Source organism: Euleptes europaea, chromosome 8, assembly GCF_029931775.1.
Source record: "Euleptes europaea isolate rEulEur1 chromosome 8, rEulEur1.hap1, whole genome shotgun sequence".
Taxonomy (NCBI): Eukaryota; Metazoa; Chordata; class Lepidosauria; order Squamata; family Sphaerodactylidae; genus Euleptes; species Euleptes europaea.
The window spans coordinates 79,490,110-79,505,446 of NC_079319.1; the positions used below are offsets into that span (position 1 = coordinate 79,490,110).

At 41.8% G+C, this 15,337-nt stretch overlaps 1 protein-coding gene across 1 annotated transcript in view; it reads right to left on the reverse strand.

Annotated features, from left to right (window-relative positions):
• The window catches only part of JARID2 (jumonji and AT-rich interaction domain containing 2), a 235,764-nt gene that overhangs the window by 44,443 nt on the left and 175,984 nt on the right, over positions 1-15,337 (reverse strand). Inside the window, exons 4-5 of the mRNA XM_056854075.1 lie at positions 11,386-11,555; positions 293-469 (exon numbers count right to left, since the gene is read on the reverse strand). Coding sequence (XP_056710053.1) covers positions 293-469; positions 11,386-11,555 — 347 coding nt within the window. The remainder of the gene's footprint in view (positions 1-292; positions 470-11,385; positions 11,556-15,337) is intronic.

Sequence of the window (15,337 nt, forward strand, 5' to 3'; positions counted from 1 at the left end):
TCTTAAGGATAGGTCATTTTAAATTCAGGGTCATCTGCTTTTACATACAACCTTCTCTTTTTTGGGAGGGCCATCTTTGATTAAAGAGTTGTTTTCCTTTCAAGTAAATATGGTAGCTACAATCAAGGATGCTACCATTTCATTTTCATACTATAAAAAGTAGTGATAATCTCAAGCTACTGCAGGGCAAAGAACTCAGTTCAGTAATCTGATAGCTTCAAAAATCAATTTACCAATACCCCCTACTCCAGCTTTAGTAAAGGCAAATACGTTTTCATGTCCAATGACCTACCATGCCCATTTGGAACTTGCTTCTGCGTTTTCCCTTTCCTGGGGGTCGACTGGCATGAAGATGAAGCATTGTTTGAAGCTACCTTAGCATCCTCTATTTCCTCATCTTCTTCTTCTTCCTCCTCCTCATCCTGAGAGCTTCCAAAATATACCATGTTGCTAGGTAGGGCTGGAGAACCTGGTAATAAAGCAAGTGCCTAACTATCATGCAATTACACACAAAAAATATTAATCCTCTCAGTGACTCAGGATGAAGACGCAGGAAAACCAGTTAGTACATTTTGGTTCAGGATCGCTATGCTCTAAACTGCTCCTATACCTTTAATAGCAACGTCGACCACAAAAAAATCAGCAAGCAAAGTTTCCATAATGTGGTTCAGGCAGCCCAATCCTGAATGGGAGTACTTATGAGGTGCCCGGGGTGGGGAGGGGTAGCCAATTTCCTCCCAAGTCCTGTGAAACTTGCCCATAAAGTTTCATGGGGTATGTGACCATTTTTGCAGGAGTAACTCAATGCCTGCAAAAAGAGGCACTCCTTGGCCAAAAGGGCTTTGGGAGCTAAGTAACGTTAGCTCCGCCCCCGGGGAACGCCCCAGGAACATTCCCCTGGAATTGAGCTGGAAAAACGCTTCCAAGCGAAAATCGCCCCAACACCAGTACAAGTGCCCTTGCGATGGTGTCCATGACCACTTAGCCAGAGCAAGTTGCACTTACGCTGATGTAGGGGTCAAGTCACCTCCTCAGCAGCTTCACCTTCATGATTGCTCAGTTAGTGATATAACTATCCATACCTGGTTAATTTCCACGTGGCAAGCACCTGTTAAAGAGACAGGATCAGGGACAGAAAAAAGGGGGTGATGACTCTTTAAGCTGGGAAGATACTTCCCATGGAACATGGGTTTGTTCTCATGAACAAACTTGGGTATATTGGTTCTTGTAGGTTATCCGGGCTGTGTGACCATGGTCTTGGTATTTTTTATCCGGTCACACAGCCCGGATAACCTACAAGAACCAATGAACTCTGACCGTGAAATCCTTCGACAAAACTTGGGTATAGTTACTAAACTCATTTTTGTCTTCTGGACACTTCATAGAATCAGAAGGGACCACCAGGATCATCTAGTCCAACTCCCTGCACAATGCAGGAAATTCACACTACCTTCCCCCCCACATACCCCCCCACTGACCCCTACTCCATGCCCAGAAGATGGGGAAAAAACCCTCCAGAATCCCTGGCCAATCTGGCCTGGAGGAAAATTGCTTCCTGACCCCGAAGTGGTGATTGGCATTATCCTGTGAATGGAAGAAGGGGCCATGAGAGCCAAGCACCTATGTAACCCTTCCTGCCCTCCCTCTCATGATCTGCCTAAGTTCACAGAATCAGCATTGCTGTCAGATGGCTATCCAGCCTCTGCTTAAAAACCTCCAAAGAAGAAGAGCCCACCACCTCCCAAGGAAGCCTGCTCCACTAATGAACCATTCTGTCAGAAAGTTCTTCCTGATGTTTAGTCGAAAACTCTTTTGATTTAATTTCAACCCACTGGTAAATATGCAAGTTTTAAAGTTAAGCTACACATAAAGTGGTGGGGACGGGGAGGGGGGTTATGTTGGTAATTCTTCTTCTTTAATTTTCTTCAGGATGTTTTATACGCAGGGGTAGATATATATTTTGTGAAAGGTAAGCAAAATGACCACAATTTCTGCTATGTACAACTCACCAACAGCTCAAGTTAAAGTAAACAATTTCAGATCTAGAGAAATAGAAATACAGAGAGGAACTTGACAAGACTGTCCTGTATCTTCCTTGCTATTTGCTTTAAGAATAGAACCACTAGCAGAAGCCATATGCTCCAACGGAGATATTACTAGCATAAAAATCAATGGATTACACCACAAAATTAGTCTATTTGCAGATGATATAATCCTTTACATATCCCATTGTGCATCTACTATTCCAATTAGAATGAACATGTTACAAACATACAGGGAATTATCAGGCTTCCAAATAAATTATGCCAAATCAGAATTCATACCACTCAAGGGAACACAGAAAATAGAAGACCATATTAAAGCAAAATACTGATTTAAATGGAATCCTATATTCTGGAAATATCTAGGGGTTAATGTTTCCCCAAACTTACAACATCTTAACCAGATAAACTATTATATTCTCATTAAAAAACTTAAACAAACAATGACTGAATGGACAAAACTTAATCTAACATGGATGATGTGAATTCATCTAATTAAAATGATATTTCCTAAACTCTTATTTCTGTTTCAAACACTCCCTATGTTTATTTATAGAAAACAGTTGAATATATGGCAACAGTTGTTACATAAATTTATTTGGAATAATAAGAAAACTAGAAACCCTTCTCATACTCTCATGCTGTCAGAAAACAAAGGAGGCTAAATGTACCTAATCTTAATCTTTATTATGAGGTAGCTACATTATTTAGGACCTAGCGATAGTTCACCATGGCTTCACATAGAACACAGCTATAGCCCCAAAGTCCCCCTAGAAGACTTGGAGTGGCAAATAGCCTCGGCAAGACCAAAAGGAATAAAGCAGAACCCCTTTCTAATAACTACACTGCAAATTTGGGAATAACAGAAGGAAAGTCTTGGCTTTAGACATTTCACTGGCTTCTACAATAACTGGCCAAGCCTTCTTCCAACCTGGACAGGACATAGGTCTCTATAATAGTAGGGGGAAAAAACATCTATAGATTAAAAGACTTGTCTAAACAAGGTACATTAAAAAGTAGGTCATTGCTACAAGATATTATGGGTGAAAGTAACGTTTATTAGTTTCAATATCTGCAATTATTGCATTTATTCCAGACACCAGCTATCCAACAAAGTATGACTAGACTGTTGACAAAATTTGAGATACTGATTAAACATACCTATTATAAAGGCATTATTTCAACTTTATACAAAACCTTTAAAGATAACCCTCCTTTTCCCTTATATACTAAGAAGTGCCAAAGAGAAATCAAATCTAGTATTTCTGAAGATGAGTGGACATCTATTTGAAAGATGTACTCTCTTAAATCAGCTTCTACCAACATTGAAGAACTAGCTTATAAAATTATGCCAGTGGTCTCATGTCTTCTCATCTTCATAACACACCAGGGCACTCAGGTATATGCAGGAAAGGCTGAGGCAACCTAGCTAATTTTCTGCACTGATGGTGGACATCACCAAAAGTCAGTTGATTTTGAGAAAAGATCTTGAAAGAGATTAATCACACAATATGAAGTCCCTTATGATGCCTTGTCTTATTAGAAAAAATTGATATACAAAAACTCTCTACCCAAAAAAGGGAACTGATTCCAATACTGCTGCTGGCAGCGAAATTTCTGATTGCCTCATACTGGAAAAAAACTAAGATGCCTTCCACTGGGCCGTGGTATGAGAAGATGTGGAACCTTTTAAATTTTAGATAAGGTATCTTCACAACTTCACAATCAAGTAGTAAATAACTTATCTTACTCTACAATTTTTTTTAAATAGATGGCTGCCTTTTCTAGAATATGTGGAGAAGGGGACACCATGAAGTAAACAATGCCCACGAAACCATCATATGATTTGCATCTGCTAAGTTCTGCTAAGTGCACACAACAAATGGTATGATCTCTGTATAAAACACTAATGTATAATAGACCAAGTATTGGAACATATCTCAACTGTACTAGTACGTTTAACCTATTGTTGTTGTGCTTTTATTTTTTGCCGTTGCTGTTATTATATACTAAGAAAGAAAGAAAGAAAGAAAGAAAGAAAGAAAGAAAGAAAGAAAGAAAGAAAGAAAGAAAGAAAGAAAGAAAGAAAGAAAGAAAGAAAGAAAGAAAGAAAGAAAGAAAGAAAGAGGGAGGGAGGGAGGGAGGGAGGGAGGCTGTTTATAGACGTTAGCTTTTTTAAAACGGCAATTAAGAAACCAATAAAATTTGGGACTAGAGCTATAGATCTGTTGAGCTGGCATTATGGCTGTATCTGACAAAGGAAGCTTTGACTATTGAAAGCTTATGCCCTGAAAATCATGTTGGTCTCTAAGATGCTACCAGACTCAAATCTTGCTCCTCTACTGCAGACCAGCATGGCTACCCACCTGAAACTGCACTGGCATTAGAGACTGAACAAATATAAAAATTTCAGCCACACACATTTGCAGAGAACAAGAGGCAGGAAACCACCACAGCAGTGTATGTTCTGCTGACCCTCATTGCCATACATCATTATGCAAGCTTTCAAGTTACATATTATTCAGAAATGTATGGAAAGACCAGTTAATAAAAAGAAATATCAATCAGAATGAAGGAGAAATTTCAGTAGAAGTACTGCTCTCTCTGCCAATTTTGGCAGAAAATAAAAGATATCGGTAATCGATTCTCTGTGCCATTCTTTTCTTTCTATGATGAGAATTCTGCTTCCTATTGGCTTGAATTCAGCAAATTTTATTTTTAAAAGAGTTATGCCTCAAAACCAGTGGAATCAAGAGTATAGACAGCATCTGTTGTGCCAAAAGCAGCATTTCACTGCTCTTCAGGAATAGCTGGCAGAATTTCTGCAGTATTTACTGAGGGGCAAATTAACTGTTTTCATCTGGACAGAAATCAAACTGTTACATTACCGCCATGACATAAACCATTTCACTTCGAGGGCCTTCTGTGTAATTTTGGGCTTTGGTTTCTGAAAAATCGGATTCTTTTCTGTGAATTATTTGCCCAGCCCCCCCCCCCTTTTCCCTTTTCTTGATCCGGTCTTTCTTCTCACAATTAGCCCAGCTGGGCCTCAGAAACACTAAAACAATTTAAGCTGTCACAATGATTTAAGGATGAAGCCAGGTCAAGGTATGTGGGCCTTAAGCCTGGCCTAGTCAATATGCGGCTTGCCAAATGCTACATTTCTGAAGGATTAAGAGTCTCCCCCTCCCACATTTGACAGGAGGCCCCATTTCAGGACTACATATAGGTGGAAAATCCTGCTTAGGCTGCCTGGCTTCTGTCTCGGTACTGAGAATATAAGGCCTGACTTCTATTTACGTGCAGGCCGCGGTGCCAACATAAATGTAATCTAACCCATTCAAAAGCCACTTTTATATTTGCTATCATGATGTAAAAGGAACCACAGTGTAAATGAGAATCAGCACTGTAGCCTCCAAGGGGAAAACGAGCAACTGTGCATACGCTGCTGCTCTTGGAGGAGTAATCACAGAGGACAATGACCAGCAGAACGGCTTGGGAGGGTCAGTTTAAAGCCTGTGCGCAAGGCAAGAAGCAGAGAGAGAGAGACTGCCCTTCAAAGCATGTGCCCTCCATCACCCGTGGACCATGAACAGTCTGGCATTATGGCTATGACATACAGCCCAATTTCTTCTCCCCCCCACCCTCCTTCAAAGCAAGTACTGAAAGCAGCAGAGCATAGGACAACTGTTTATCCTCTGGGGGAGAAAAACGGCGGGGGGGGACTTACATATTTTTTTTCTTGGAGGGAGAATAGGAAGCAGAGGGGGAGAGCTGGAGATCCCCGAGAATCTTTGACCACAGACACCAAATTTGTGTGAAATAAAGCTAAAAGGAGGGACTGGTTTTCTTTGCCATTATCAGCATGGGGCAGAGAAAGTGAACGTAACAAGTGCCCTGCTGGATCAAAACCAATCGTTCTTCTAGTACAGCATCCTGTTTCCAGACAGTGGCCAATCAGATGTCCGGGAAGACCCATACGTGGGGCACAGAAGCCAGAGTTTGCACCTGCTTTTTCACCCCAGCAGTGGGCATTCAGAGAGATAAAGGCACGGCAACCTGGAAGCTCTGCTATAATAATCACCAGACTACAATAGTCACTCTGGTGATGCTCAAAAAGAACTTCATATGCTCTGGATCTCAACTCTTGCCTTCTAAAAAGTTGAAGGGACTAAGCACTGGGTTCAATTAAATCCTCATGCTATTAAAATACTTAGAAGTGTTTTGAGTCAATCAGCTCTGTTGTTTGACTAAATAATTAGGTAATTATTACAGCATTTTCATACAGATTATTGTTTGAAGCTTTTTAACGAACAACATTTTCCCTCTGTACCCACCACAGACTGATCTTTTATTGCAGTAAAAAAATGTAAAATACAAATCCTGGTTAAAACGTTGTAGACATGACTGCATATTTGCAGATTCTTTGAGCTGAAAGCTGTTAAAATTTAAAATTGAGGTTTATAATCACTAATAAAGAGAAACAGCTTCACGCTTTCAAACATATGCAACTTCACATATGGAAATGGTAAAATCTGAAGGATTTAGAACGGTAAATCGTGTCCAGTTCTGATTTTCAGGGGACAGGGGATAAAATTCTGACTGTGCAGGATTGAATGCTTGGGTTCCCACCCACCCCCACTTTAGAATCATACAGACATGAAGCAAATAAAAAGCTATTCCCCTCCCCCATGACCGCATTTTCTTCAAGCCCTTTCATAACCGCATCAGCAAACTTGTAGCTTGCTTTGGAATGTGCTTATTCAGCTTTGTTTAACCTGAACCCAATATGAATAGAGCTCAAAGAGACCCCAGTGTTACTAAGGAGGCTATTATGGATGGGGGACGCTTGAGGAATTCTTTGTGTACAGTTCTTTTGGATACAATGCTTTAAGCTGAAAACCTTTCAGAGGTTAAGCAAGGCAGGGGGCAATCGAGTTTTAAGGCAGTGAGGTGTCAAATAAGCACAGAATTAAACTGCTGGTATCCTTGGAAATAAAATTGAACTCCTGGTATTTCAGCTGCATACCACTATGATATATATGTTTGCCCAATAACTAGGAAAAAGGAACTGATTATCTTTAATGTGATCTAGATCCTAAATATTGTAGTAGCAATGCTCACATAGCAGAATCTTCCTACTCTCTCCCTTCATCTGCCCATCTGCAGACTGTTGTGCTAACTGAAATTCTGCTCCTAGAGGCGTTCTGATAGATCCAGTCCGAATATATATCTGAAAAATACTTTTATCGGTATTTTCTGGATACATTCATGTCTCCAAATGGTATCCAGGATTTTTCGGGATACTGGTCCCAAAATATCCTGGAAATATTCGTAAGTAACCAGGAATATTGGGAGCCAGCGTTTTAACCGTGCAGTCCGGGGTGTGTGTGTGTGTGTGAGAGTCCTCTTAGGAGGTGGCATGACCTCGCCACCAGCGTAAGTGCATCTAATCACGCAATAAGACGCACTTATGCTGGCGGAAGGGGCAGATCCGTTGGCGCCTGAGCACCGCAGAGCTGTGCCTCGGCCCTCCAGTAGTGTGGTCTCTCTGTGGTGCACGCCATGGTGGAGAATTGCCGTGCCAGCGTGGGGGGAGGTGTTCCCGGGGCATTCCTGGGGTGGGGTGGGAGGGAGGAGCTGCCAGTAGGCAGCTTCCTGTCCCCGTTCGCCCCATTACGCTGGCACCGAGAACAGCGCTGCTGCGCCTGCTTTTTAGCAGCCACAGCCCTGCTGTTCTCTATGGGGCGAAAGGCCCCATTTAACCAAAAAAAGCCACAAAACGGCTTTTTTGTTTTTGTTTTTTAGCGTACAGGGAATGGCCTTAGGAGGTGGCTCGCCTGCGCCTTCTCCCCGGCCGTTCCCATACGCCGAATCTCAGGAATGCATGGTAAGGCTCTCAGGACTGTTCTCCTTTCCCTTTAATTTTACTGTTTTTCTGTGTCTTACCAGGCCTTGGTACTGGCTTGTCATGTTGCTTTGGCTTTGATTGTGTCCTCTGAACATTGTTTTGTTGGTCTTGCAACATTGTGTTATTTCATCGGATGCCGTTGGGTTTGCAGTGGATTCTTGAGTATGACATTGCCTTAGATTCTCACATTGTACACTGGCTGGGCAGGCTGGTTTTATGTTTGCTGGGCTTGCAACAGCATTCCTATTCAGTTTCACCTGGAGGATTATCTGGTTTGACATTTGCTTAGATTCTTGGGTTCTACATTTGTTTTTTTAGGCTTGCCACACTGTTCTGAGTTTCTGCTGGGATTCCCTGGTTCTGCATTGGTTCTTAGGGCTTGTTGGTTCTGCCTGCTTTCAGAGGCTTTTGGCCAGTGGTTGATTTGCTTGCTCAATCAATTCAATTCAATTCAATTCCATGTATTATGCTCATTGACCAGCAAAGCAAATATTCAAAAGGATTAACATTACTTAAAGAGGTAAAATATAACAATATATCAGTTTGTAAAAACACCAAATATCACATGTTCTGTTGTCTCTACACTACCATCCTGGCAGATGCACATACGTTCTTGAAAAGGGATCTTTGCTTGCTCTTGAATGTTTGGTTATTGTTTGCACAGGAGAAAGCTTGAGTCCCATCCCCCAAAGGATGGCTGCGGGATCTTTGTTCAGGGCCCACAGAACTGGACCTCTTGGTCCAATTCACTTGAAACTTGGGAGTTATTTAATGGGCAGGCACCAGCATCTCTACTGCAACTTTAGTGCCATTTGCTCAAAAAACAACCCCTCCAGCCCTCCGGAATGATTTTCTATGGAGAATAATGGAGCTGAATATTATTGTAATCCTGTAAAAAACCCAGATCCGAATACCAAGCCGGTATTTGGAATCTGGAAAACCAGGAATACTGATTATTTTTCAGCTCAGCGATATCTGGAAAGCAAAAAGAGGGATACCGTTTATTTTATTTATTTAACATGTATGGATAGCTACAATGGTGAAAGTTAACTGCTAAGCAAAGTATACTTTAGTACAGTAAGTGGCTCTTCATCTAGATGACAGCTAGCCTGAAAAATATACATCAACATTTGAGTAACTGGTTTTTCTAGGGAAAAGCAGCTTGAGAAAGAAGATTTGGAGTGGAGATGCAGCACGGAGAGTGGAGCTTTAACACTGTTGCCCACCTCCCAAGAGGCAGCTGAAGTTCTCTTGGAATTACAACTGATCTTCAGACTTCAGAGATCCCTGAAGGAAATGGCAGCTTAGGATGGAGAACTCTGTGGCACACATCCCTGCTAAGGTCCCAAACTTTCCCCTCTGACATCCATATTTTCCCCACTCTTTCTTTCCCAACTTGAGAAGGTGGGAAACAAAAGAAGGAGGGAAAGTAAGAAAGCGTTAACCTTTCTCCCTTCTAAGGTTGCCAAACTCCAGGTGGGCTCTGGAGTTCTCCTGGAATTATAATCGACCTCCAGATGGCAGGTGTCAGTTCCCCCAGAGAAAATGGCAGTATCAGAGGGCAGACTCTACAGCATGCCACAGATTCCAGGTAAAATCCCTCCCCAATCTTCCCTCCCCCTTTACAGGCACTGCCCCTAAATCTCCAGGAATTTCCTTGGCCAGATTTGCCAACTCTACCCCTTATTTCCTGAGTTTAGAGACCTATGGTGCTTAGATATCAGAGGCTCTGCAGAAATGAAAAACATTATTTGTAAAATCACTAAATTTTGTAAAATTTATAAAATGTAATTCACAGTGCAATCCTGAGCATAACTTTCTGAAATCAATGGACTTAGAATCATAGAGTCATAGAGTTGGAAGAGACCACCAGGGTCATCTAGCCCAACCCCCTGCACAATGCAGGAAATTCACAACTACCTCCCCCACCCCACCCCCAGTGACTCCATGCCCAGAAGATGGCCAAGATGTCCTCAATATCATGATCTGTCTAAGGTGATAGAATCAGCATTGCTGACAGTTTTAACTACTCAGGATTGCATTGTACGTGAAATGAATTTTTCCTTTCATTTAAAAGGGTTGATTTTTTTTTTTAATGTGAAGGGAAAAAATGTTCTGAAGCGATCACTAAGGAATTTATTACCCAAATAGCTTTCCCTCTGGGCCAAGCTTAACAAGATATTGCAAACACTGATCAGATCTTTAAACCTCTATGAACAGCAACTGTTACATGGGTGATATTTGGATCAGGACCGACATGATAAGCGACAGCGGTTCAACCCTTCTCCAGGAGTTGCTACTTGTTCTGGTAGGAAAAAAGGTATTTTTCATCCCCCACCCCACCCTTGGCTTGTGGCAGAGTAGCCGTCCACATCTCACTCACTCCCAAGCGACGGCTACCTATAAAGGCTTGAAGTGTCAGGAGATCCACTCACAAATCTTTAATGTCTCATATAGCACAGACCTGACAAAACCACACAGCCAGATACAAGGTGCATTAGTATGACAAGATGGTAGCAATTAAATATTAGTTTTTTAAAAAAATAATTCAACATTAAATGTATTTTTAAATTCTTGAGAATAGGGCCAGTATAACTATACCGCTCCTTGTACTCCTTATAATATCCAGTGCTACAGAAATGTTGTAAAAAAGCCAAAAACATGGCCACTACTGTTGGATCATATGACAGCAGAATAAGCAGCAATTCCAATTTGGGATGGAAGTTCTAGATAAGAATGATAATCAGGTCTTCTATATAGCCTGGGATATAGATCAGAGAGCCGGATTCCCAAATGTGATGCTGAAAGCGACCCACATGCATTTTATTGCAGAGCAGCCTAGCAGAAACAAATCAGTACCAGAGAGTGAAGTGGAATTGGTTCTCGTAGGTTATCCAGGCTGTGTAACCGTGGTCTTGGTATTTTCTTTCCTGACGTTTCGCCAGCAGCTGTGGCCGGCATCTTCAGAGGAGTAACACTGAAGGACAGTCCTTCAGTGTTACTCCTCTGAAGATGCCGGCCACAGCTGCTGGCGAAACGTCAGGAAAGAAAATACCAAGACCACGGTTACACAGCCCGGATAACCTACGAGAACCAATGAACTCTGACTGTGAAAGCCTTCGACAATATAGTGAAGTGGAACTTTATCAAGTCAATTGGACTTGTGCCATCGGTTTCATAAGCTTTAAGCACAAACACAGCTTACATGGGAAGACAAGGTGAGAGATGGAATGACAGAGAAAGTAAAGCCTTTTTCAGTGAACAAGAGCTAAACAAATGAAAATTTCATTTACTGTTCTTTATTACCACAGGTACTCTCAGACTTCAGAGGATAAATATATCATGGCAAGGAATGGGCATACAGACCACAGCTCCTGGAATTTCAAGTTAGTTACCCTAGTTTGATGCAATAGGCAGAAAAAAAATACTTACCTCGAAGGCAGAGAAATGTAAGGAAATCTTCTGTCTTGGGCTTCCTTTTGGAGAGGTCAGAAATCTGCGTAGCTGGAGGGGGCAATAACGGTTCCACTAACTTTATGGGAGTTGTGCTGGGACTGTTTGGCTGAGACTGAGCAAACTTCCTTTGTGCTTGCAGCCTTGGCCTAAGAAAAACAGGAGACGAATGCAATTAGGCAGCAGAACAGAAGGCAGGAGAAACTGGCTACGAAGCAAGATGAAGGTCAAGATCTTAAACAAACGCCTGTCAGGTCTTCCCATAAAACTGACAGCTATCCTGTATATTCCTGAACATAGCCCTTAGTTATTAGATCTGGCAAATATACCAGAGTGATTTTTAAACTATTAAGCAGATTGTTCAACAGACCAAGAGTAGGATATACCAATGCACAAGTAGATTTACAAACAGATTTCAATTTTTAACGCAATAGTTTTTGTAGATGTACCAACTTCCATAAATGTTAAAAGATATGGAAACAAGCTCTCCTCCAAAATGAGAGAGGAGCAGTTGATAGGAAATGTTTAGGCCAGAACACGGCACCTGCACTTGTTACATGCACTCACAAGCAACATTTTTATTTGGTGATAATTAACTGAATGATATGTGAACGCCTAGCCTTTTCTGTTTTGCTAGAGTAACACCACTTCCTTGCACTAAATAGTGAATTGGTTTTCAAATGCTTGTGAGGGTTCCTTTCAACAAGTATATTTGAGCCCCGACATAACACTTCCTTTTTTCCTCCCACTTCAAGCACTGACAACACTCATTACAGTGCCTTAACTCTGTACATGCATAGTTTTGAGTAATGAGAAGGAACACACCCCCACACTCAAATTCGACTTAAAAGAGCCAGCTGCAAGTTCCATGTGTTTGCATCTTTCACTGCTGAATTGGGAGGGCCATATGGCATGTTACCACCCACAGCAACATTGTTCTCTCCCTGGGAGAAGATAGTACCAGTACTGCTTGCAACCATTCATCCAGCCTTACCATGTCTTCTCCCCATTTCAATGTTACTTGAACAGCAAAGGACGGGAACACATGGAAGCAGAAACTAGATGGTTCAGGTAACTCAAGGATTAGCACTTTCTGCAACAAAAACGCAAAACCCCTGCCAATGGTACATCTTGTTAAATTATCAGGCAGTTTATTAATGGCAGACAAGTACTGCTCAAGCACTCAACCTGCAATATGATACAGAATATTAGTAATGATCTTAGCAGAAGTTCAAGTTATCTGCTGATGTCCTCTGTGCCACCTCTGGCCTACCTGTGGCCTGCAGAAGACCTTTCAAATTAGATTTCCTCCACAATCTGATTATGTATTATCTAGAGGAATCTTTGCATGGCTGCAGGATGACTACAGCGCCAAAATTCTTGATTGGCTAATGCCTTTTAAGTTTTTGGAAAAGTTGCAGCGGTTCTAAAAGCCGTGCCAAGTTCATGTCATTTCACCAGCCGAAAATGAACACTCTTGTCGACTTGCCTCTAAGCTGCAGTAATTTGTGTAAACACTCTGTGATTCCAGATTCCTGTGTCCCTAGTGAAAATCCCTACATCTGCTCACATGTTTCCTTCTCACAAAATGCAGCATTATATCCGGCACCTACTATGTTTCTTCAGAGCATGACAAATATACTCATGGGTGCACATGTAAGGCTCCCCTGGTATATTTGTCATGCTCTGAAGGAACATAGTAGGTGCCGGATATAATGCTGCATTTTGTGAGAAGGAAACATGTGAGCAAATGTGAGAGGAGGCAGAATGGAGAGAAGATTAGATGCTTCAATCCCATGGGGAATTCAGCAGAATCAGAGCTCACATGAAAATCAACACTAATAATGTGTTGCAGTAACACATTGCTTAATAATAACTTCAAACAAATACAACAGGGCCTCCGAGAGCCACTACAGTCCCCCAAAGACTCTTTTTGCCTCTTCTCACACCACCCAGCCTAAACATTGCATGAAAACAACCTGATGTCTTACTCAGCTCAGATGATGATTATGACGATGATAAGGGCACCTCAATTGTTGTCCCCTAGCCTCCTCCTCTATCTCAGAGGCCCTGAGTATATATTGCTAAATAAAATGTATTTGTAACAGCACAGATGTTATCAGAATTGTTACTTGGGCAAGCATATGTTCAATACTTGTTGTTACAGCCATTTTGGAAGGTGACCAATAATCAATTAGCATGGGGGGGGGGGAAGAATCGATAATCTATAACATCTGCCCCTTCCGTAGCCAATAAATACAACCACTGAACTGTCCAAATTGTGCATTACTAACTTATCATGAGGAGCCCTGTGACACAGAGTGGTAAGATGCAGCACTGCAGTCAAAGCTCTGCTCACAACCTGAGTTCAATACCGAGGGAAGCAGGTTTCAGGTAGCCGGCTCAAGGTTGACTCATCCCTCCATCCTTCCAAGATGGGTAAAATGAGTACCCAGCTTGCTGGGGGTAAAATATAGACAACTGGGGAAGGCAATGGCAAACCACCCTGTAAACAGAGTCTGCCTAGTAAACATTGTGATGTGATGTTACCGCATGGGTCAGTAATGACCTGATGCTTTACCTTAACTTATCACAGAACAACATCAACTCCCCCCTCTCACCTGGCAAAGAGTGTTAGAAACATTGGTAGTAACACAAACTTTGGTGTGCTAGCAACAGCAGACAATGATTGGGACAGTAGGAAGGGAGGATCGTTACATGTATTGAAATGTTTAAAGATTACCTTAGTTTTTGAAAACAGAAACACTTTTCCAAGTTGACATTTACTTGTTGGCTTCAAGAATTGTCAGTCCTAATTTGAAAAATGTATGCTACAGAAATTCGGAATCCAATGTATATTTCAGAATTTAACACCCACATAGAATTGGAAGTTTGTGATCTCCTGTAGGATGGAGCTAGAAACTGAGCCAAAAGTCTTTTACTTGTTTATTTAGATATTTATGCCCTGCCTTTCTCCCCAGTGGGGACACAAAGCAGCCAACAGCACCATTTTCTCCTCCATTTTCTCCTAACAAGAACCACCCTGTGAGTTAGGTTAGGATGAGAGAGAATGACTGGCCCCAAGGTCATCCAGCAAGCTTTTTTGGTTTGATATTGTTAAAGTCTCAACATTTCATCTTTTTTTTTGTCCAAGCCCAGATGCTATAAGTCAGTCATGTTTATTGTGCATGGCCTTTATACTATAAGGAAGAACACTGATCTCTCTCTCCAAAAGATATTTTTTAAGGCTACGGGGAACTACCAAGTCCCTGAGGTGACTCACAGCAAAGTTCAGGGAAGTTCCTGAACCTTGGGAGCAAAGAAACTATGCAGTCCCTGATCATGTCTGACCAAGTTTGAGTAAGCCCTCTAACTCAGGGCCAAACTAGACATTTCAGCATCCACAGGTTTGACCCTCAGGTGCCGCCGCCATTTTAGAAGTAGGCTTTTGTTTTATTTGACTGGCCCAAGGTCAGCCAGCAAGATTCCATGGCAGAGAGTGGGGATGCAAACCTGGGTCCCGTAGATCCTAATCTGACATGAACCACGACACCAGCTCTAGAGCAGTTGTTCTGTAGCCACAAAATCCTGACCGTGTAAACCTCTTTCCAAAGCTCTTTCCCTCTCTAGGTTCTGAATCTTTGTCAGGCATTTTCGAACAAGTCTTGATGAAGGCTAGAAACAGGTGAGAAATGTATGCCAATATGCACAAGGAGAGAAATCCAATGCCAGACTCAAGATCCTGGGCAGAAAGAGCAGCCTTTGCAACTGCACGGAATAATCAAGGCAAGGCTATATGATTTAAAATAAATGATCTAATTCAGCCAAGATATATTCTACACAAGAGGATAGCTTGCATGATTAAAATGGCCTCTTTGTTGGCCTTCAAACTATCAAGTTAAATCAGGCTGCAAGATCAGAGCTCTCTCAC